Raw genomic sequence first — 23859 nt, forward strand, 5'->3', positions numbered from 1 at the left:
CTACAATCACGGAAGAATGGCAATAATCACTAGCTAACTAGTTGGATGTGTGGGAAGGGATATTATTCTCAAGCCTTCTTGATTCAATTATTTTATTTCTCTAGAGAATGTTTCCGGAGGACAGAGCAACGTGGAAAGTTTACAAGTCTTTGTATTCAGCTCTCTCTCTCTCTTCCCCTTTAAGAGGAAAAAACTACATTGTATCTTTTTATTTAGTGCTTTTGGTGTTCTTCCCACAGTACAGTACACAGAGACACTCCCTGCCCCAAAGAGCTTACAATCTAAGAGAAAGATACAGAGAAGATGGGTTGCACTGGGAAATCCGGGGGGCGGGGGGAGACGGACAGTTTGTCATACTCCCAGTGCCACACACTGAGGCTAACAGATCTTATTTTTTGCACTGGCGATGAGGGCCTAGACACTGCACAGACCAGTGCACTTCACACGACAGAACAAGCTTTGTGGGAGGCAGCGATGTAAATGAAGTTTTGAGAAATGATGTGCAAGGCAGCCCTATGGCAAGAAGACATTTATTCTATGTAGAAAGTTTCACTTATTTACACACTTCTTAGAAATGGAAATAAAATTACATAGTTAACATGTTCCAAAGAAGCACATCAACCAAACTAATGTCCTTACAAAAATAAAACTCTCAAACCACGTTTCTAAAATAAATATCATCAAAAGGGTAAGAAAAATAAATACACATGTACCCAAACAACTGTGCTTAAACACAAAGGAGTAATGTTCTTTATGAAAAAGACAGTCATGGGGTCTCAGTTAAACCACTAGCTGCTGAAAATACCCCTGTCCCACTGGCACAAGAGGAGGAGAGTCCTCAACAGTAAAGAGTATATTGTTTTAATAAAAATATATAAAGGACTATGTTCCTGATCGAGGGAAGTACAGAGCATTTTAATCTTTGCTGAATCTTGCTAAAAGCAGCATTCCTATGAGGTTTCCCTTCTGAAATCTCATGAGGGTTCTAAGTATTAAGAGAGGCTGGCACGTTTATTTTTACTCAGAAAATAAAGCTAAGCCCCATCTGTGAGCCTGCATAAATCCTGTTCCACAACAGAACATGTGCAAACATCTCACGGTTGATCAAAATGTAGCCCCCTCTTAAACGGCTGAGCAACAGCAAACCCAAAGAGATTTCCCTACTGCTGAATAGTGCTTTTCAAGTATGGAAACCATTAATTTCAAATACAGCACTATCTACAGAACAATTGTTACAGGATGGGGAAAGCTTGACTCACAGAGAGGAGGATTCTGCAGCTTCAGGGCAACATCATACCAATTAGGCACAGTTAAACACAGTATCAAGGTTTCCATGGCAGCCTCTTACATTTTAAGGGCCAACTCATTGTCCTCCGTCTACCCACTTTCAGCAGGCAGTCTCAGGATGGCCAGCAATATTCACAGTGCTCCAAGAAATGGGAAGCGGGGCATCCTGAACCCTGGTCCTCTCTCTCAAAGGATGCTGTACCATGCTAAGCATTTGGTTTCTTTCCTGGAGGTTTTGAGTCTTTGTGGTCCTGTGTCTCCCCCTCCCCATTTATATTCTGATCATTTGTCTACCTATTAAAAAGAGCAACATATCCAGGTTACAGAGAGTGGTCAATTAGGCCAAGGAATAATATGTCCACAATGCAAGCTCTACTTAGGTTTACAATGTATTGGTCATGCATAAAGCCCTACAGGATCCTGGCAGGCATTTAAACATTTAATTGATGTGGGGTCAGGTTGCTAAATGAACTGACTACTGAATGGACTGTAGCCAGCTTTGAATTAGTGGTGGGTTTTGCATCCGATGTCACAAGGCTCAACAGGCACATCAAATCAGTGGTCATCTACTTTAACTCTCTTTGCTTTCAAGGAAAGATGCTGTAAGAGAAAGAAAAAAAAAGTGCTTAATACATATGACACAATCTCATAAAAATCCAAATACAGTGTATTGAATCAGTCTCCGTATCTGTAGTTCAGAATACTTTATAAAATCAACATAAATCATGTTGTTTCTGTGGTTGTGAGATTTTTGGTTGTTTGTTTGTTTGTTTTATTTTTGGTAAAATGCATCATCAAATCTTAATGATCCTCTGGAAATAAATGCAGAAACTCCAAAAGCCAAATTTTCCCTAAGGTATTTATCTGGTCCTAGTGCACACATTAATACTCAAACAATTTGCAAGAGGAAGCAACTCATCAGTGTTTACTAATGCAGATTTTCTGTGCACAAAATAGTATTTACCTCTACCTACCTGCCTGATTGTGTAATTACCAGATGTGTGCATGCAAAATGATATATTTACTAATGCTGCAGCGGCAGTTCTGTTCGCCCTTTGAATATTTCACCCTTAAAATCTAATAGGAAAGAAAAAAGTGCCATGGAGAAAGTGTATACCGAAGAGGACCCAAGAAAGGGTACAATCCCTCAAAGGTACATTCACTTTAAGGAGTGAAGCATATGTGATTACTGCTCATGCTTGTGACCAAACCACAGGAACCGAAAAAATAAAATAAAAACAAAAACATGATTAGCTTTTTGATCAGGGATAATTTGTTTTAGATCTAGTGATTGAAGGTATCAAGGTTCCAATATTTCTGGGGCATGGTCTACACTAGGGTGTGGGAGGATCGATCTAAGTTACGCAACTTTAGCTACATGAATAATGTAGCTGAAGTCGACGTACTTAGATCTACTTACTATGGTGTCTTCACTACGGTAAGTCGACTGCTGCCACTCCCCCGCTGATTCTGCCTGCGCCTCTTACCGAGTTGGAGTACAAGAGTCGACGGGAGAGCACTCGGGGATCGATTTATCACATCTACACCAGACGCAATAAATCAATCCCCACTGGATTGATTGCTGCCCGCCGATCCGGCCGGGAGCGAAGACATACCCTTAAACTTCTTAGTGTGCCACAAAGATTTCTCTGCTAAGCACTCCCAGTCGATGATATCTTGACCTAAGTGGTTTCAACATGAGACAACAACTTTACAGATGTTTGAGTGATTTATTTTTGTTTGCCTGCAGTACTCAAATACCACTGCTTCTGCAAGCATCCAGTCATATGTTTTTATGGTGCACCAAGGATAACATGGAGATTCTGGTACCTTTAGTCCATGAAAGAGAAAGCAGCAGAGTTATTTATCAATTAACATCTGCCATTTGTGTGTCTTAAAAAGCAACTAAGACACTTCAGCAAGATACTGAATTAGTGAGCTTTCCCAACGCCTCTTTGAAAGACGTTCTTCCCTGTACCCTTGTGGACTCTTCCATCATCACCAGTGGGGGAATTTTTTTTATTCCTTAAAAATGAGGAAAGTTTAACGTATTCTTCAAACATCTATAGTTAACTGTATGTTAATATATGTAGCCAACAAAAACTCTTTCATATGGGAGTGTCGCAGTTCATATTCACTTGTCTTTGTGTGGGATCAAACTGGCTGCAAATAGTTTGTACAATCACACTTCTGTGAGACTAGCATCAATGCAGAGATCACCTAAATGGGTTTATATTAGTGTCATGTGAACAGCACGTTTCATGATTAACAGAAGAGAAGACCCCACAGGGGACTTAGGAGCACTTAATATTTTTTTTTTTAAAACCCTCCATGAATTTGCCCAATCTTACCTCACAAACTTCCTCTCTATATCCCTCCCTACTTACCTAGTGTTGTCCACCACCCTGTCCTTTCACTTGGCCTCTCCCCTGAAGCTCCTGTTTGTCTTACAGAACACAGGCAAGGCCATAACAAGGCTTCCCCCCACACCCCAAATAACTAATGTATTTTATTCCTTGCCTATTGCCTGTAATTTCTCGCTTCCTTTGCTACTAACTCTGTATTAACTACACACTGGGTTTTGAGATTAGGTTTATGATTACACTGTCCCAACGTAGGTGTGAGCAGCAGTGTGCACTAAAGTGCTGTGCTGTAATTTCCCCGTGTGAATACTGCAGGTGCCAATTAAAAGGTTCCTGGTTTGCACTAACGCAATCCTCTTCACACAGGTCTACATTAATGCGAACTAGAAACCCCCTTTAGTTGGCGCTCGCAGTGTCCACACAGAGAAGTTACAGCACAGCACTTTGGTGCTCACACTATTCACACTCCTATAGTCGCAATTTAAGGGCAGTGTAGACACGCCCTTAGTGAAATATGCTATAACAAAATTAAGTAGTTCATTTATTCTGATTTTTACCTCAAAAAGTCAAAGTGAAACTAAACCAAGGCTCTAGGCACCACAGATCGAATATAAAACAATGTTTATCTTTTATACATTCAGCAAATTCACCTAAGTCTTGGGGCAAAAGGGGAAAGGCAAGCAGAAAAACAACAAAACCTTCCCCTCCCTAGGATGAAAATGATTCTTAGGGCATGTAGCAAAGCTGAACAGATTTGATCTCTTTCAGACCAAACAAGAGGGTGATGGTGGTGGAGTGAAGTCTTAAAGTCATCACTGAGAACACTCTGCTAGCAGTTCCGTCTCTATTAAACCAAAGGAGCTTTTAGATCAAGCATTTTCAATCATCATAATGGTGGCAATATCGCACAGGGAGGGAGATGGTCACTCCAGATAGGCAGGTCCTAAGCCATCGGTATAGTGTAAAACACCAACTCTTCCAAATTAATCATAATCCATGTAAAGATCTGAGCCACAAGGATTCCAGTGGGAATGTTGACTCATTTCCTTCTAATGCCATGCTTGAGGCACGTGTATTGAACAGCAGCAACAGAAGCCCAAGGCCTGCCTTGCAGTGTCATTACCACCTCAGCCAAGCAAATTATGGAATACTCAGTAGAGACCCTTCAATCTAGGAATCATTCTGGGTCAGTTCTATGGCCTGTGTTATACAGGAGGTCAGGCTACATGATCATAATGGTTCCTTCTGGCCTTGAAATCTACAAATCACCTGAGAAGTCCATTTCTAGCATGGTAAACATCCTATATAAACAGATGAATTATCCAAGTTTCACATTTTAGAAAATCTCTGAAATCACTTACATGGACATAATGCCAATGCTCTGCCGTATTCACATTGCTATGTCTTGCTAACAAATGAACTCACAAGACCATGAAATAATAAGAAGCTCTCATAGGCATATCGAATCTTTAAGAGGATAAACTTCTCTAAAACTCCTTCAGTGTCGCCAAGAGATATGGACAATAGGGATCAGATTTTCAAGAGGTCAAGTTCACAAATATGCATGCAAAACTACATGCAAAATTAGTGTGCACAAACCCCGCCCCTCCCCAAAAAACAAAAAAAAACCACCACACACACATGGCTATTTAGCTACATTTCCACATCCTATTCTCTTATTTGCATGTGCAACTTTGGAATTTGCTCAGGTAAATTAGGCACGTAATTTTCACTTGATCTTTTGAAAAATCATGTCTGAAGTTTTTAATACAGTATTGTCCTGCATTTGAGCATCACAATACCAGATCTCATTCCAATACAGATTAACAGGTTTCCGTTCTGGATCCCTCCACATCGGAAGAGGCTTGTTCTACAAGTGGAGCTGTATATTCATATTCCATGCGGATTACTCCTGCACAGATGGTAGTGGTTGGCTCGAATAGAGCCTCACAATAATACTGCTCTTTGTGTGCCCATTTTATGGCCACCCTGAAAAGTACCAGAATTTGGCTCTTTGCCACTGATACTCCCACATCATTGTTTTGCTGGAATGTTGCCCATCAGAAGAGCTTTATGAAGATTCACACAGAATCTCATGATGCATGTGGAATGAGGCTGTTTGGCATTGCTTTATAGTAAGTACCTCTCAAATTCCACTAAGGTTAGGACTGAGTAATTAGTCTTCCTCCCTGAATGATCACACACGTGACATCCATTTGGTCACCCCTACTGTTCAGTGTTTATGTACAGTCTGCTATTGCAGAGACTAGCTTCAGTGTCACAAGCACAGGGATAATATTCCACTCTATCGAGACTGCTCTGACAGTGCCTAATGAAGGTGGGTAGATGAATGAGAGCAAAGTCTAAACAAGACGAGGTGCTGAAAATTCACAGGAATAAGTGGCAGCTACTGAAGATGTACATGTATGCTCTTTGTGGATATGACTCATGACATTCAGGGGCCACACTCAATCTGTCACTGCTCCTGTCTTCCCAGATAGCAAGAACTTGTACGGCCTTTATTCATGCAGGGTCAATCAAGAGACTGCAGCATCTCCTCTCTCTGAGAAAGACCTTGCCATAGTGATTGATATATACACATCATTCACAAGCTACATTACAGCAACAAGCTCTGCTTAGGGCTACCCTTGAAGAGGATTCATAAGTTTTAGCTGGAACACAATGTAGCAACTTGCCTCTGAGATGCTACAAGGCTATTGTGCCAATGCCTCAAGTTCTGCATTAGTTACCTGTTTGCTTTTGGATACTATGCAGGATGTGCCATTGGTCTAGGACCCTATTACCTAAGAAGTCACCTCTTTCCCTGTTCCCCATTGAAGCAGTTATCTGCTGGATGCTCTTGCTGTTCAGAATTGGTGGCAGGGCTCTCTCTGCTGAGTGTTCCTGCCTGTGGCACTTACTCCTTTCAGGGGGCTAGGGCCAGAGTTTGGCTACTTTCAGGCCCAGAGCAAAGCTTTTGTTTTTTTAAATAGGCTTTTAGCTAGAGGGATAGCATCAATTGGAAAAAAATAAGAAACATCTGTCTGAAAATGTGGTGCCTGCTGTCATTATTGGTACCTGCCAATGTGGGTCATTTTTCTATTATTTCACTTTGTGCATTTGAACCACTTTGTGTACAGGGAAGCAAAACAATTACCCTTTTAAATAAATAAATAAATAAAAAGGGATGTACTATTTCAAAGATCACAGCGAAAGAACAAGACAGTACTCCTCACTCAGCTCCTGTGGCTCTAATCAACTTCCAATTTAACTGCTTGAAGCCTAATTTTTGCTGTTTAATTGTTATGGTGCCTTGGGGCCTCAGGAATACAACATGTTATATAACTATACATCCAGCTACCTCACGTCTTGAACAAATCTCTTTAATGTAAGATGCTAAGTACACAAATAAACTTGTATTAAGTTTATCCACAGAAGGACACTCCTTTCCAAATTTTAACTTCTAATTTATTTTCCTAAGTAACAGAGCAATTACCATTCATTTGCTTGAAATAACAAAGTGTTGGGTACTGCCAAGAAAGACTTTAAGGCACATGACAATTTGGGCCATCTCAAGTTTAAACTTACCTACAACAAGTCAACAGAACTGCTGAGAGAAGTGCTACTGAACACACATCTCTGAGGATAGACTAGTTCTGTGCTGAATTTCCAAATGGACTTCAAATGGACAAATGCAATTCTGAGCTAGTGTCCAGACAGGCTGTACTCCTGTATAGTAAACAGAGCTCTTGCAAGGGTAATGCAAAGCAGAGTTTTATATATTAAATCCCCTTAAATGAGTTACACCCCAAGTCGTTTCTATTCCCATGAAACAAAAGAAAAATATTGGAGGGAAAAAAAAAAGCTTTAAGAACAAGAGCTGTCAATACAGCAATGATACCATTTGGTGTCTATGTCGAGTCCGTACCGTTCCTTCTTGGTAAAAGTGAGGTGCCAGTTCCAATAGCCAAGTGGATTCAATAGCAGTCACATCTCTCATGTAGTACCTAGAGGTCTGTATGACTTCATTGTAGACTACCCTGAAAACACAAAGAGAGAAAAAATGAGACTATGTTATATAGCATAGAGGGACTTGTCTCTGATCGTCTGAACATTCCACACTATAGAGATTACAGAGTTATTTCACGTAGAAGATGCCATTGGGTAGTCTCTGCTGTGTGGGAGGAGCGTCAATTATAAAATGCCCTCCAACCCACGCCCACCAAGGTGCTCAGAGCATTGTATAGCAGGGCAATAAAAAGATTTTTCACACTCCACTAAAAAAAATATCTCCACAAAACCATCTGGAAGAACAGACCAAGGGGAGGGAGTAACAAGAAGAAAAGGGAGGGGAACTTGTAATTATGGGACCAAGAGCTCTCATACTAAACACCTCTGAAGGGGAGATTTTAGGTGTTGTCGGTGGAGTGTGACTGAGAAGGATGTCAAGGGTTGAGTGCAAAACTCTAGGCCCATCAGAGTTTAGTAACGCTCCACAACTTAATATGATGGTGGGATCCCTGACTGCAGGCACTAGTCAGGACAAGGCTTACAGGAGGAAGAGCGTTTTGAATAATGCCAGGACATACACTGCTTCGAGCTTTAGAAAGCAAGCATGCCAGTTTAGAAATAATCTGCTACATCCTAGGCAACCATTGCCAAGAATGCAGGAAAGTTCTCTCTAAGGCCTGTTACAATGACCCTCCACAGGGACTAAAGCATCTCCAGTCTCACACCCTGCTCTCTCACTCATCTAGTTCATAACCTCACCACACGGAGCCATCTTCCATACACAACAAAAAAGACAAAGCAATCGCCATGCTGCTTAGAGGGGGGAACTCTTTTGAGAACAGAAGGTTAGTGAATGGAAGCAAGAGGAAAGTTCTCACTCTTCTCTTCTTCCCCAAGACAACCACTGACCCATTCGAATGCATCTAAACTTTGAAGAAAACCAAATTAAAACAAGAAGTCAGAAGTCACTATACTCACAGTTGATAGACAAAACACAGAGCAAAATACTACATTCTTCCCTTACTAACAACAAAGAGCAAAACCAAATCAACCTAGCAAACACTGTCTATAGCCCAGTATATTGATTCACACATAACATGCCCTAAAAGCACAACTAAACAAGTGGAGGTAGAAGGAAGATGAAGGAGGTAAGTTCTAATAGAACCAGCACAGTTAAGACTGAGTGATCTGAATTCTATCTCCATCTTGAGCATCAACAGAATAGATTGCTAAGTTCCAATCAGTTACACCAGTGCAAACGCTGTGCACAGGTGTCACTGAGGATACTATTCAAAGACAATCAAGTTGCACAGGTGTCACTGAGAGCCTAATTTAGCCTGCAAAGTTTTTCTCACTGGTAATTATGCACAAGGTTGCAAGAACCTAGCTTGACTCCAGGAGCCCAGGCTGCAGTTGCTAGGCTGCTAATTAGAAAAACATTTTCATTTGTTTACTGAGCACTTTTGATATGGAAATCAATGACACACAAACATGTAATATCCCAAGAGGACATGTGGGTTTTAAAATGTGATTCTAGTCACTTCTTCCACAAATCCTTTTATACTGTCACACCTTTCTTTTCCTGAAGTATTTTGTCTCTTCCATTTTAGATCGCAAACTTCCTGGAGGAGGAACAGTGTCCCGGTGTGTCATGTACATTTACTGCACTATATAAAAGTGTGTAATAAAAGTAACTACTACTACCTTGTTTCGTTCAAATTTGTCTTTTTAAATGGGATGGCCTCATTAGCCTCCACATTAACATTAACATCACTGAACTAAGATAGCCTTCCCAATGGGTCAAGGGACCCTCCTCAGAGAGCAATTCCTGTGAGTGATTTTACCTGCAGCACAAGGCTCTGCATTCTGGTATTTTTTAGGAAGAGGCCACCTGCCTCCCCTTTCTCATCTTCACAGCTCTTAATACTTTTTAATACCATGTTAATGCCACTTTTCCATATGCTCCCCACCTAGCAGTTTTATTTGGGTGTTGCCTAAAGACTATTGCAGAAGAAGCCTCCTTTGAACTTACATTCCGGGAATCAGGATCTTCCAGATGTGTTGTTACACTGATGCAGAATGGAGTTATTAATGGGAATCTCCTAACAATGCCTGATGTGGAGTGCCTCCTGATCTAGGCAGACAAATGAAACCAGCTCTAGCTTACCAGCGAGGAGGTTTCTCTGCATACAGCACTGAGGTGGGATGGATGTGCAGTTCCTGGTCATCACGGATAGTCCTTGAAAAGAGGGTATTATTTCAAATTTAGCAATTGCAAATTTATTCTTAAAATTTATTTATTGGTGACCTTTCAGCCCCAGTCAAAATGCTAATAAATTTGAGTACTGAAAGAGCTGGAGCAAGGTAAAGAGGTGCAAAGCTAATGCACTGGCCTTTCAGTTGCAGAGATCAGGCCCAAATTCTGGCCAAGACACCAATGAAAAAGTTTGGAGTTATCATTCTATGGGTTTGTCTACAGGAGGAGTTATTCCTGATTGATTAACTCCATTTATAGACATTCTTATTCCAAAATATGAATATCAACAAATGGAGTTCATCAGGAATAATTAATTCACTTTAAATTCATACCCTACATCATTCCAAAATACTTTTCATGTGTAGATAAACCCTAACACTGAATGGTTTTCTGCCCAAATCACAAGAACAAGGTCCTGCAGGCTTGGATTAAGGTGAACTGGAGGTGCTATGGAATTGAAGCATTTATAGTTCCTGCTCACATTAGCACGTTAGTTAGTAACTATTAACAATTCCCCTCTATCAACCTTACTAACTGTCATCAACAAGAGAGGTGATAAACAAGCAAACAGCATTTGGAAACTGTTACATGTGACACTGCAAGACCTTGTTAATTTAATGAGACAACAAAACTTTTCTTGCTTGTCTATCTAGAGCAGCATCTGTTTGTTGACTATCCAGATCTGTCAATTCACAGAAGCATGCTAAATAAAAGGACAGTTCTAAGGAATTATATAGATCTACATACATATTTTACCTGTAAGCTCCAGTGGAGTGGCATTTAGCTGCATTAGCAAAGAATCCAGAAACGATACACCTCAGAACAGGATCTGGGTCACCTAAAGAAGAGAATTGACATGTTATTCTGCAAAATGTATTTGATAAACTAAGAGCTGACGCAATGACAAAAAAATCTCCTAAATACTGCTCTGTCATCAAAAGCAAGAGACTCAGGATTCTTTATTTCCCTCTCTCCAGTTTCACAATAAATCTCAATTACTATGTAAAAAACAAAGGTGCCAGAGTACCTCCCCTGGAGATAGTACCAATCGTAGCAATCTCACAGGGTACTATGAGGATTAAGTGGTTGCAGAGTGATTTTTAGAGGTGGTGAGCACTTGCAACTCCAACTGAAATCAACAGGAGCTAGGGGTATTCAGCACAACTGAAAATCAGCTCTAAAATGTTTATACAATGCCTTGATCGTAATGAGAGATTTTCAAAGGTATAAATGGGGGGTGCGTGAAAATCTCTCATTAGGTTTTATCTATGAAGTTATTATTAATTACCACTACACAACGCTGCTGCTATCAATTAAGCCACCAAGGTTTGAAGAAATTCTAATTGTAAAAATGGGCTCAAGTGATGCTCTGGAAAAGTATATTTTGAAATCTCAGTTTTATTTAACATACATTATTTTTAGGCTGACAAGACAACAGTATTTCTTGAATGTAGTAAGAAAATAAACTGACGGGTGACTCAATATTCAGATAAACTCCAACAGGTATGACACACAAATCCTCATTCAGCGGCTCCTACCTTCACTGGATTTCTTTGGTACTTTAAATTTGACAAGAAGCTTTTTCAGCTGCTCCCTCACAGTGGTTGCTCTGACAAGCCCTTTGTAGTTTAGAAAGTGTTCCTGACACCACTGAGAACTCTTGCTGTGCTGTATAGCAACAACAATACAAGAACAGTTACAAATGCCACAGTAAATCTCCCTACTGCAAAGTGTAATCTAGTTCTGTTCCCCAACCACTGTGTTGTGTTCTGGTATTTATCGATTTGCAGTGGGAAGTTAACTGCAGCCAGTATGCATATGAACTGCTACTGCCTGCACACTGTATTTCAAATAGAAATAATGGCTTCCAGTTCATAAACTCATTTCCAGCACTTATTTCCTAATATATTTGACTCATTTCTTGGGATGTGGTGGGGGAGAACAGTGTCAGCTATTTCATACGATCACATAAAAGTGCTTCATCTCAGTATAAATTAAATCTGAGTCTTTTTTTTTTTTTTGGCCCAAGACATAAGTAGACATCTCTGTACTTTGTTTTCCAATACGCACAAAGATAATCAGTTCAAAATACATTTAAGGCCTGGTCTATATACACAATTTTTGTAACAGTGTAACAACTTCAGTTAGGGTAGAGCTCCTAGTGCAGACACAGTTATATACGTGCCTTACATTAGTATAGCTTATTACCTTTCCCAGCACATGTACTATCCTGGTATAGTTAAGGATGTACAACCTGAGTATTTAGACAAGCACTAAGATTTCAATTAAACCTCACCAATCACCAAGCACTTTAAGCCATTGACAAGACTTTATATAATGATTAGGGATGGGATTTTCAAAAGCAGCCTGCAGGAGTTAGGTGCCCAACTTTCATTGAAATTCAAAACTATCAACAGACAGTAAACGAGAACAGGAATTTCCCATGTTCCTTTGAATGTCCCAGGATAACTGAAGATATGGAGGTTACAGTTAAGGGCCTGTGCCTTACACAGCCACAGACTTTACGTCTTGCCAACACAGTGGGATTATGTGAGCATCTGTGACAAATGTAGCCGTTAATTAATTAAACAAAAAAGTATATTAGACACTTGGTCCATAGCTTACATAGGCTCAAGCTTCTAGGATTTTTATAGCAGGTCTATACTAATGCTTAAGTCGCTCTAACTTACATTGCTCAGCAGTGTGAAAGACACACACCCCCAAGTGACAAGTTACAGCAACCTAGGCACTGTCCACACTGGTGCTGTGTCGGGGGAGATGCTCTCCTTCTGACATAGCTTCTGACTTTTGCAGAGGTGAAGTAATTATGCTGATAGGAGAGCATTCCCCTGTCAGCATAGAGCATCTTCACCAGACACACTGCAGCTGCGCTGAAATAGGGTTTGTAGCGTAGACTTGCCATTAGTTTTGAGCATCAGGCATTAAAACCACTGGAACCCACCCTCTCCCCTTCCTCATCCTCAGGAATCCACCTGCACTCTAACCTGCTTACTTTAATAAAAGCTTCATAAACATTAAGCATAGTGAGATGATCTCCCTCTTCCACAGCAAATTTTCTGTGTTTCCTGATCTGGAAAAAAGAGAAGACATTTTTTTTTATATAGAAATTAGTTTTTTTTCAAAGGTCGCTGCCCTCAGTTTTTACTGTTTTGAGTATTTAGTGACCTTTAACTCTTATCATGTAACACTTCTCCCTTGCACCTGATATGCATGTTTCGCTATCCAACATACTATATTTTCAAGGCAGAACTCTAAAACTGAAATTAAAACTCGTTTGCACAAAGGAAACGGGATTTACTTACTGTGTGTAAGGTTAGACTCAGCAGGATTTCTACCTTTGAGTTAACCATTTCATATTAAATAATTTTATCAGCCTGAAAATAAATTTACTTTTTTCTCTCAAAGGGAAGTTCAAAACGGACAATCTTCCTTTCTATGCACCCCAAAATGGACTAATATCAACTTATGATCCTAACATTTCCAAACACTTTCCTAACCTTCTGTAGTACAAGGCCTCCATCGTTAGCCAAGGACTGTCTGCAGGTTTCACTACCATGCAGCTTCCCCTTTCTCCATTACTAAACAGTATTGGCATGGACAGAAAACCTCACTTCCATGCTAGCACGTCAGACTTTACATGTTCCTAATGGATATTAATAGCAGAGTTGGCAGACACTCAAAGATGCGGATTAAGTGAAGAAAATTATGAGACCGAACTTACAGCCTGAGCCTTTTGGTTTGGAGGGAACAGAAAGATGTTCTGAATCTGCATCATGGCAGCAATGCTCAAGATCTCTTGGGAGCAGCCAAAGTTTCCTGTAAAATAAGTGGTGAAAGAAAATAAAGTTTCTTGCTTCCAGGATTATGAAACATAAATAATATCATAAAAAAAGGAAGGAGAAATTTACCCTTAGATTTTCCAGAAGAAAGTATTTTACAGCAACGATGGGGGGGGGACCCTTATTTCATTGCAAAGGAGGTCTTTGCTGATAAAAAGCCCCTTTTTGTAAGATATGATGGGGAGTTGGAGGGGGGACATTTAGGAATTTCTCAGCAGTGGATCACTCAGTCCCTGCAGCAGCAATCAGATACATGCAATCAGCTGTGCCATCGCATCTGCATGTTGTCATACACTGACCTTAGAATCAAGGACTGGCAAATGCCTGTTACGTTTTTGTCTGCACTTAGAGTACAGAAATAAAGAATATGCATGATTTTTTACATATTTAAGAGAGGCCTTTGTTACAAAGTATGCTTGTATGTACTGGGCATACATTAAAAACAACTTTTCTTAAAAAGGTTTGTTCCTTCTTTTCCTTAAAAGAGAACTTGGCAAATTATGAAGCTTGTGAAAGATATCAAAAAGCAGCTCTGCCTGCAGTACAGTGTGGGCAGATTCACTCCAACACACAGCTTTGCTAATATCCCCCATTCTCTATATTTCAGTCCTTGAGAACAGGGCATGAACTGTGAAGAAATGTATGTTGGTTCTGTGATGAATACATATTTTCACTGGAGACTTAACTGAAGATAAACTTATTTCACTGGTGGCCTTAGTAAGCACTTCAAACCAGGTAATTAGAAATCAGAGGTTAAAGCACTAACTCGCTGCGCTGCAAAGACTCATACTTGTTCTTAAAATTATCCTCAGAACTAGTCCCATTAACTCCAATAGGATTACTTTCCATGCATAAAATTAAGCATGTGCATGAGTCTTTGCAGGATTGTGGCCTCATATTATACCACTGAGCCCTGCAGTTGGGAACTACTATTTATTGTTTATTACCTAAGAGGTAACCTTGTGGAAGCTGAACAACTCTGTAAAAGATGTTGCCCTGATCCAAAAGCACAACCACCCCAAAGCATTTTTCTGCTGGCATGGGGACCAATCACTTTCAAACCCTTTAAGGTACATTGGTGCAATACTTGCGGGTCATGAATATAAATATGCCATGTTATACTAGATAGACTAACTCTGAAGTTAAGATTACAGGAGGGCCCGTGGGATGCACTTATGGTATCAAACGGTTTCTTGACCTCTTAACTATGTATCACACCAAAATTGACTATAGCTTCTTTTAGATACACTAAATATTATTGTCCCTGGGTGGACAGTATCTTATACACAACACAAGACTATTGATAGCACCTTGCCTTTTACCGACCTGATTCCAACAGCATCTTTGCAAACATAGGGTTCAAAGGGAACTCTGCTATTCTCATACCAAGAGGTTCTGTTAGGCGACAATGTTTATCCAGACCTGCAAGAATAATACTAAGTATTCAGAAAGCAGACCAAAATAGCATAGAAAATTACCTTAATCTTTGTGCTATCAGCTAATATGTAGCAGAAACTCACAAAAAAGCTTGTTGAGCTAGCAAGTATCCAACTGGGAAATCGGGAGGCTCTTATAAATACCCATTAACTTTCCCATGAGTCCTCAGTACTTTTAAGCAAACACTATATTTACATAAACACTAGCTTCTTGCAGACACACAAGCCACACAATCCATGACTAAGTTCTACTGGCACCTCTAGTAATTCAGGATATATGGAACCACCAAGGTCAATGCAGCAATACAATGGTCACAGAGATACATTTTGTAATGCATTTTGTATACACCATTTGGAAACCATTTAACCCTGCAAAGTAGGTTGTGTAACAAAACTTCCACCTACTCTTTTGGAATTTGCTTCCAAGTTATTAGAAAAAAAGAGCATTGATAAGAGAGGAAAAGATTGGGTTTGGCTAGCAGATACAGAACAAGTCTCTGGGGTGATAGGGTGCCATTTTTCTCAGTTATATCTACGTGGCTCATTGACAAAAATAATATAATATCAGCACTATCGTGCCTATTCCAGCTACAGGAAAAGTCAGCTGCAATCTGTTCTGCCTCATGCATCAGTAGCTAAATCAGCAGCTACATTCTAGCTCCAGAATGATGGCTGTTGGTGATGATGCACAGAACAGAAGGATGACAGTTTGATTTTCAAATTATTATTACTGAGCACAGCGTTATGTCATTTTACAAAAAGAAAAGACTTGTAGCTTACAGTCTAAGTACTCTCTACCTGAACAACTAAAATTCATTCTCTACCCGAAGAACTAGTTACTTAGATTGTGAGCTCTTTGGGGCAGGGATTATCGTTTGTTTGGTATTTGTACCATGCCTAGCACCACGGGGTCCTGATCCATGAATGGGCTTATTTTTACTGCAGGGAGCATCAAGAATAATATAAATGTGCAGCTAAACGTCAGTTTACTCACATAAAAAAGGGATTTAATCCCTATTGTAACTGCAGACACCAACACAACTTTAACTTTGCAGTTACTGCCTCCAAAATAAAAACAAAAAATCCCTTGGATATCTGAGAGTATCAATTTGAATCTGAACAAAACACACAACCTGCTCCAAGCGGAATGGCAGCGTGAGCAGCATTTCTTGCGCTTCTAGAAAACATGTGGGAAACATCTCTGCACCTTTCTGCGATTCTGTCCAAGGGTGCAGGATTTTTGGCAGAACACCAAAGAGCTAATCAGGGATCTTATCTCCCTCTCAGTTTCAGTCCTCTCTAAGGTGGTTTTGCTGTGTATCTACCCTTGCATTACACTTCTGAGCCAATGAGAGAGCACTGGTTCTCAGCTCAAAAGGGTTGCCAACAATCAACTACCTCATAGGTGAAAACTCTCTCCTCCTCTTTTCACTGAACGGAATGAGCACATGGAAAACCATGGCCACAAAAGAACTTACAGCTCTAATGCTGTATGTCACAGTATAACACCCATGAGTACAAGGAAAAAACAAACACAAGCCTCTTGGAGCCGCAGAAGCCTGCACAATGTATTTCAAACTTACTGCCCTCTTCCCGATGTTTCAACTGGGAAGCACACAGTCTTTGTTTCGGATACTTCTGAAATGAGGACAGGTATGTTTTTGTTTTGTTTTACTCCCTAGCTTTCTTATCAAAAGTTCTTAATGCGAGTGTGAAGGTGGTATCTTTTTACTGGAAAAATTACAAGTTTCTGTTACTGTTGTAGCATGCAACACAAAATGAAAGACATATTCACTGTACCAATTAAAAACTTCAGTGCCAAGCAATTTATCCAAGTGAACAAATGTCAATTTAAGTGCCTAACTTTAGGTACTGATCAACTTAGTATCCCCAACCTAGTTCCTAATGAGCACTTCATAATATTGTAAAATCAGGAACACAAGAACTGCCATTGCGAGCCAGACCAGTGGTCCATCTATCTCAGTATGCCATCTCTGACAGTGGCACATATCAGATGCTTCAGAGGCAAGTGCACAAAACTATGCAATAGACAATAATGGAATAATATTTCCTTCCTAAATCACAGCAGTTAAAGAGGAGTACTTGTGGCACCTTAGAGACTAACAAATAAATTGTTTTTGCTGATACAGACCAACACAGGTACCACTCTGAAAGCACTTAAAGACTGGCTTATGTTTATTCTCTGTGCATGAGATTTTACAGCCTTTTTAAAACTCCTGGGGTATTCTTGTTTGGAAAGGGAATAGAAGATACTTACAAGTCAAGACTGAGGTACATTGACAAAGTCTTGGACTGAGACCACAATAGAATATAATACAAATAGTATTCTCGAAAATAAAGATCTGGTTAATATTCAAGTTAATACCCACACACACATTAAAAAAAGGACTCTGTAAAATACACATTGATTTGGATTTGTTCTTTACTAACAGACTATAAATACAACAATGAAAGTGTAGCATGCTCACCTCCTAAAGCATACAGCAGCTCTAATGCTTGCACCATAGACTGCGCAGGGGGCGGCTGTAAAGAAAAAAACTTTTTTAAGCTGTCACTGATATGGGAATACATGAAGTTTCCTAGTGAGAATTTTTAAGTCCGTCCTTCTTCAAGGAGTATTCCTGCCTCAAAGGCACCAATTCAAGCCCTCTATAGTCCCTTTTTCCCAGATGCAGTATTTTCCCCCAGCCTGCTCCTACAGATGGTAGAAGATGTCTCAGAGCATCACCTGATGTCCTCAACTGACCAGCCTGGGTCATTAGACCCACAACTGAAAACCCTCTCCAGGTTCCCGCATCCCACTATGATGCTCTCAAGATCCTGTGACCACATGGAATAAGTCCAAGCTAAAAACACAAACTTGAATTGTCCAACATAGTGATACTATTACAGTGTCAGACCAATTGCTTCCTGAATTCTCTCAATTTAAGTTCTGTTGTGTTGGGTTTATCAACGCAGATGTAACTGGAAACATTACAAGGAGATTCACTAAACAAAGTCTAATGATTGCTACTTGCGATTAGTTAATAAAAATTAAAGTAAGTGCAGAGGCTTGATACTGTTGATTTATCTTTTTCTCCACTTCACGGAAAGGCCTCCACAATTCTACTTCAGACAAATTGAGGGGTTTCGCCTTCTAAGTTATTCAAAGTCATTCTTGCTCATTCTTTGTTCTCAAATACAAACTGTACAACAGTCTAAAAATAGTGGCATTTCAGTAGTGCTGGCAGAATCATGGAAATTTGATACTCCTCCACAACACAATATTAGGCCATCAATTGCTTCTTCCAAAGTAACAGAGTATTGGTTAGCAAACAATGACTTCTGGGCCTCAGATGTCTGTACAGCACTTGCTGATGGTCCACAGAGAACAGGTAGGTCACTTAATATGGGATCTTTGTCTTGGTTTCCAGGTGCATCTATAGGCATCCAGGAACTTTATTGCAAAGAAGAGCCTGGATAGCTGTAGAATCAACAGGAAACAAGGAAGAGCCAACCAATCACATAAGCCACTACTGTAGCTACCACAGGAACTTTACATGATTACAAATGGTATATTGATTAGGAGGTGGTCCATAAGACAGATAGAAAAGGAGATGCTCAACAAGCTATTTCTGTTATGTGGTCCACACTATAAAGAAGTTTGACAACCCTTGTAATACAGAATTTCAAACAGGAATCCAGGACTTACAGACAGGAAGGGGAACCTGAGCACGTTGTCTATCCCTAGAGCTTTCAGCTGCAGGATAACAGGGGCCAGGTTACTGCGCTGCATCTCAGGAATGGTAGATTGAGGCAACTTCTCAAAGTCTTCCTCTGTGGGGGGAGAAGTCAAAGCTCCATGTGATCATGTTTCAGATTCAAACACTGATTATATTGAGCCAATATCCTCTCACTGTCTCCAGTTTCAGTTTAGCATTGTTAATGGGAGTGTACATACTGCTGAGGTGCTAACTGAACCAAAAATGACTGGAAGTCAAATAAAAGAAACTTATACCTCTCACCACACCATTTATGCGATTTGAATCCTAGTTGGCAAAATTATTATTAAATATAAAAATAAAACTATTTAAATAGGGACTGTCAGGTTTGATAGGTTCCACATTTGACATACTTCTTAATTCACTTTTCAATGACTTTATACACATTTTTCAAAACTAAATATTTAATCTTTATTTCTCAACAGATAAGAGTTTCTAAGCAGTCAGACAATAACAAATAAGTGTGCACACATTCTGAAAGCAAACATTTTTATTAAATGGAAAAATGCATGCAAAGGCTTTTTACAAGGAGGAAAATATGTGTTCACGTTGGGAAGAATAACTCAGGGTCCTGTTATTAATACATGGGCAATGAGTTCTTTAAAAGCATATAAAGCATTACTATTTGGGTTTTTGTATTTTAACCCCCACTTGCTATTTTACAGAGCCCTTTTTAAAATATTTTCCTTATAAGGCCCAAATCAGGAAAATATTTTCTACAAGGTCAACAAAAGCTGTATTTTACATTAGTCAGTTAACTTGTCATTCTAATGCTGCGACTTCATCAAACCTATAGTCCACACCCAGTACTGACTGCAAGTAGCTACATCAAGGTAAAAATTACCTACGTCTTGTCTCCATTAGGATTTTACATCAGGTTCACTATTTTGATGTAAAAAACAAATCTTTTTTGCAGTGAAGACTTAGCTAAAAGTATCAATTAAGCTGGCTCTCCCAGCCCACAAAATAACTCATATGCAATAAGAGCTTTACACATTTGTGCCAGCACTACTCCCTTTAAAAATCACGACGATAGCCATGATGTTTAAGCCATTATGCAACATACAAAAAAAACTCTGGTAATACCTTGAAAGATTTGGAGTATACTTGTGAGTGCGGAGTCCAGATATTGGCATTTCCATGAAAAATGCTGGAACACTAACTACATTGTATACTGACATGCAAATAAAGATCTTTGCTTCAAAATTCCTACTCTAGACTGCCATAAGTGCTTTCTTCAGCCAGGTATGCAGTCATCTGGACATTTGTATCAACTCATCAGAATTCAACAGTAAGCTACAATAACATAATTTAGCACAGATATGAGTACAACCAACCCCACTGTACACTCAATCCTCAAAAGTTGGTTAATGTGGGACAAATAGATAAGAGGTAGGAAGTCTTTGTTCAACATAAGAAAAAAGACAAAGCCTTTGCACATGGCTAGAAATAACACAAAAGAAGAACAAATCATTTTGAAAAGTTGCTCTCTCCAGTGAGCATACTAAGTAGCAGTACTGATAAAACATACTAAGAACTATGATTTATTGACTTTGGATCCACAGTATTATTTTGATTGTCTCCCCAGGTAGCGCATTACATGCTGTTTCAGATATGGAAGAGGTCATTAGTCAATCTGGGATCACAGATGAGAAAGAGCTCGCAATATGGCTGTTCCCTGGAATCTGGGAACATGTATCTGATTTTCAAAGGAATGAGGGCTACACTAGTGAAAAGCATTCTACAGTTAACAAGACATGCATTGTAACAATGGAGTGTTTTAAATCACAGACCAGCATAACCAGAGGCCTACACAGTGAAGTGTACAGACAGCCTACTGGAAAGATGCCTTTTAATATGGTATTACATAAACTTTACTATGATAATTAATCTTAACCACACACAGAGCATGTGCCCCCTACTCTCACTCCCACACAGTGCTGGAATATCCTCTTGCTAGAACTAAGACAATAGTAACCATGGTAGTACTCTGATTGCAAGCAGTGCGCTCATAAATACACAGAATAGACCACGTTTACATTTAAAATTGTAACTGTAGCTGACAGCCTAGAAATTTAAAGACACACTAGGCCTATTTAAATCTTAAAGCTTCAGTAAAACGAGAGGGAATCTGAAACATGCAAGCAGCTACACTGTTATACTGAAAAGCCTTCCCTCACAAGAGGAAATAGCCAAGAGCTAAGTATTTAGACTGCAGGTTTTTGAAGCTTACCAGCTGACTGACTGAATCATTTATAACAACTAATCTCACTACACCAGCCTCACTGAGCTTCCCTCAACAAGCTAAGCATTTGTTTATGACAGCTAATGTTGCAAGAGGAATCACCTGAGCAGGGAATTTTACCTTTAATTATTCGGATGATTTCCAGACATACGTCTTTGGTAGACGCAGTATCTGAAAGAGCCTTTTCAAACATAATACAGAACAAAACATAACAGATAAATAGGTAGAATGAGTTGGAGTAAATTCTCAGCCTACAGCAGCCCAGAGATATCAACAAGAATGCATTGCTTAGTGGACTTTGTGGTCCAGACTTAAAGCAGACTTAAAGGTTTGCAATCACTGCTGGTCTCACAGCATGTCTCTCTATCAGCCTGCTTTTGCATGTTATTAAAGGGCCTCAATTACAGAGACTCTGAAAGTGCAGCACAAATGGGGTACTATGTCTATAAACCTGTATAACATGCATGCATGGGTGGGTTTATTTGCATACAATCGGGTATGACCTGCATATATTGTGGGGAAGATTTTCTGAAGCTGTTGGAAAATTTGGCCCCGAAGTTTTAATTATTTATTACATATTTGCTCCTTTGTAATTGTTCAACTTAATACAGCAGAACTTGATGAATTTGATTAACACCTACTAGTATGAGGCCTCTGGTGGATGACTACCATGATGTCCGCATGATGCAAAGACCATCAACGTTAGCCAAGGAACTTTATACTAACATCACCCTGATCTAATTGTGAGCGAAATGGAGACAGCGCATTCTCGGTGAGAAGTTAACTATAGAATTTGCTTCTTGCCTCTGTTCAACAAATCCGTTGACTTTCAGATCATGCTGCGAGGCTTTTGCTGGTGAAGATCCGGTGGGAAGAGTGAATTGGTGGGATGTGAAGAGACCTAATTTTATAAGCTGTTGTAACTAAAATATTTGTACTGGTGTCCAGAATGAAGCACAAGCACACATCACAAGATGAGAAAATGTAAAATAAACACCAGGTTAACGTTTAATAATGACAATCAGTTCACCTATGCATTTATCATATGCTACTGTTTTGTTTTATTACTGATTGAATATATGTAACTGACTTATACTTCTTGTTAAGAAATGCTGAATCACTTCCAGACAGGGGTCTGAGGCCAGTGAAGACCGTAGTGTTTAGAAACCTGGGTTAACTAATCCATGTGAGTAGTGAAAGGAAGTCACTAGTTCCTGCTGAAACATAAGATTCCAATTCTTTACTTCATGATTTAATGTTTGTGAAAAGAAACTGGTAAAGCCAGCTGTAAGTCCCACAACAACAAGATCTCCTGTGCAACACACCACCTACCTGTGTAAAGTCTATAACATTTTCCAGAACGGTTCCGGCCTGCACGACCTGCTCTCTGATCAGCTGATGCCTTAGATACCGGGACAACCACAAGGCATTCTACTGCTGTTTTTGGATTATAGGCCCGAAGCTTCACAAAGCCACAGTCGATCACAAATGCAATCCCATTAATTGTGATAGATGTCTCAGCAATGTTGGTGGCCACTATCACCTACACGTATCAGAACATAAAGTTATTTTGTGACTTTCCACTTCTATTACTGTTAAAACTTGCAGTCAGTGCAATAGGACTCTGACAGGAACAATTTCGAAATAACTCAGTTAAAGAAGCTAAACGGAATGCACCTGAGAGCAAAAAGAGGTTATACATAGATGAAGCAGTTCACATCACACTAATGAGATATTGACAACTTGAAATCTGTCGATTTTTATGATTTTACAAGCATTTTCCTATTTAAACTGCTGTTCTCTCCCAACAAAAACACAGGGAAACTGTCGATACAAGGAAAATCATGAAATTGACTATATACAAAGTGCTAACAAATAAAAACTGAAAACTGAGAAAAATGTTTCTCTGTAATTTCTGTCTGTTATAATCTCAGGTGTCACTTGTGACAACAACAAAAATGGGGATGGTTGATTTAAGCTGACAGTTTCCCTTTAAAGTTACACTCGTCACCTTTGATGTACAGAGCTGCAAGAAAATGCTATAGCAGAGTACAGAGAAGTTTAATTTTTAGTTCATCTGAAACAGCAAAAATTAAATTCTCGTCGTTGCTGACCAGTATCAGATTCATAAGCAATCAGGGCAACTTTCCAACTGCTCATCTCCCTCCAACAGTGAGTGAATGATATAGCAGTAGGTAAAGCCAAGCAAAGGTAAAAGCTATGATAGCTCACCCCAGGCAGTTCTGCCAATATATCTCAGTTCCAGACATAGGCCTCACCTAAACAGAAAAGCCAATTGTTCCCAATTGCAAGGTAGCTCTGTGATGTGGAAAAGTGTCCATTTACAGCCTAACAGGAGTCAAACAAGTGCAAACAAGTTTTAACTAATTTCTTCAGATCCAATTCTAGAGCATTAGCCCAGTGTCCCACCAAGCCTCCTTTTATTACTGACACAGTGTCTCAGCTGTATAAACTGAAGGAAGAAACTCAACTGGAAAAGTATGCAATTGCAGAGTACTTTAAAGAAGAGGATGAGAAGCTTGAAGTGAATGCAGAAACACCTGGGGAGCCAGACTTATGAATGGAGAAAGTGATCAGGTGGATGGTAGGGAAAGATT

General features: G+C 39.6%; 1 protein-coding gene across 2 annotated transcripts in view; it reads right to left on the minus strand.

The window, feature by feature from the left end:
• Positions 1 to 514: 514 nt before the first annotated feature.
• DHX35 (DEAH-box helicase 35) overlaps positions 515 to 23859 on the minus strand; it is a 45176-nt gene continuing 21831 nt past the window's right edge. Inside the window, exons 12-22 of one of the 2 annotated variants that reach the window (XM_030533241.1) lie at positions 22574 to 22784; positions 18927 to 19051; positions 17704 to 17758; positions 15105 to 15200; positions 13661 to 13755; positions 12932 to 13009; positions 11457 to 11586; positions 10675 to 10756; positions 9829 to 9900; positions 7579 to 7690; positions 515 to 1887 (exon numbers count right to left, since the gene is read on the minus strand). In XM_030533241.1, the coding sequence (XP_030389101.1) occupies positions 1843 to 1887; positions 7579 to 7690; positions 9829 to 9900; positions 10675 to 10756; positions 11457 to 11586; positions 12932 to 13009; positions 13661 to 13755; positions 15105 to 15200; positions 17704 to 17758; positions 18927 to 19051; positions 22574 to 22784 (1101 nt within the window). In that variant the 3' untranslated portion in view covers positions 515 to 1842. Of the gene's footprint in view, positions 1888 to 7551; positions 7691 to 9828; positions 9901 to 10674; positions 10757 to 11456; positions 11587 to 12931; positions 13010 to 13660; positions 13756 to 15104; positions 15201 to 17703; positions 17759 to 18926; positions 19052 to 22573; positions 22785 to 23859 lie in introns of both variants that reach the window. The other variant, XM_030533240.1, reaches the window with a different exon arrangement.

Source organism: Gopherus evgoodei, chromosome 14 (assembly GCF_007399415.2).
Source record: "Gopherus evgoodei ecotype Sinaloan lineage chromosome 14, rGopEvg1_v1.p, whole genome shotgun sequence".
Taxonomy (NCBI): domain Eukaryota; kingdom Metazoa; phylum Chordata; order Testudines; family Testudinidae; genus Gopherus; species Gopherus evgoodei.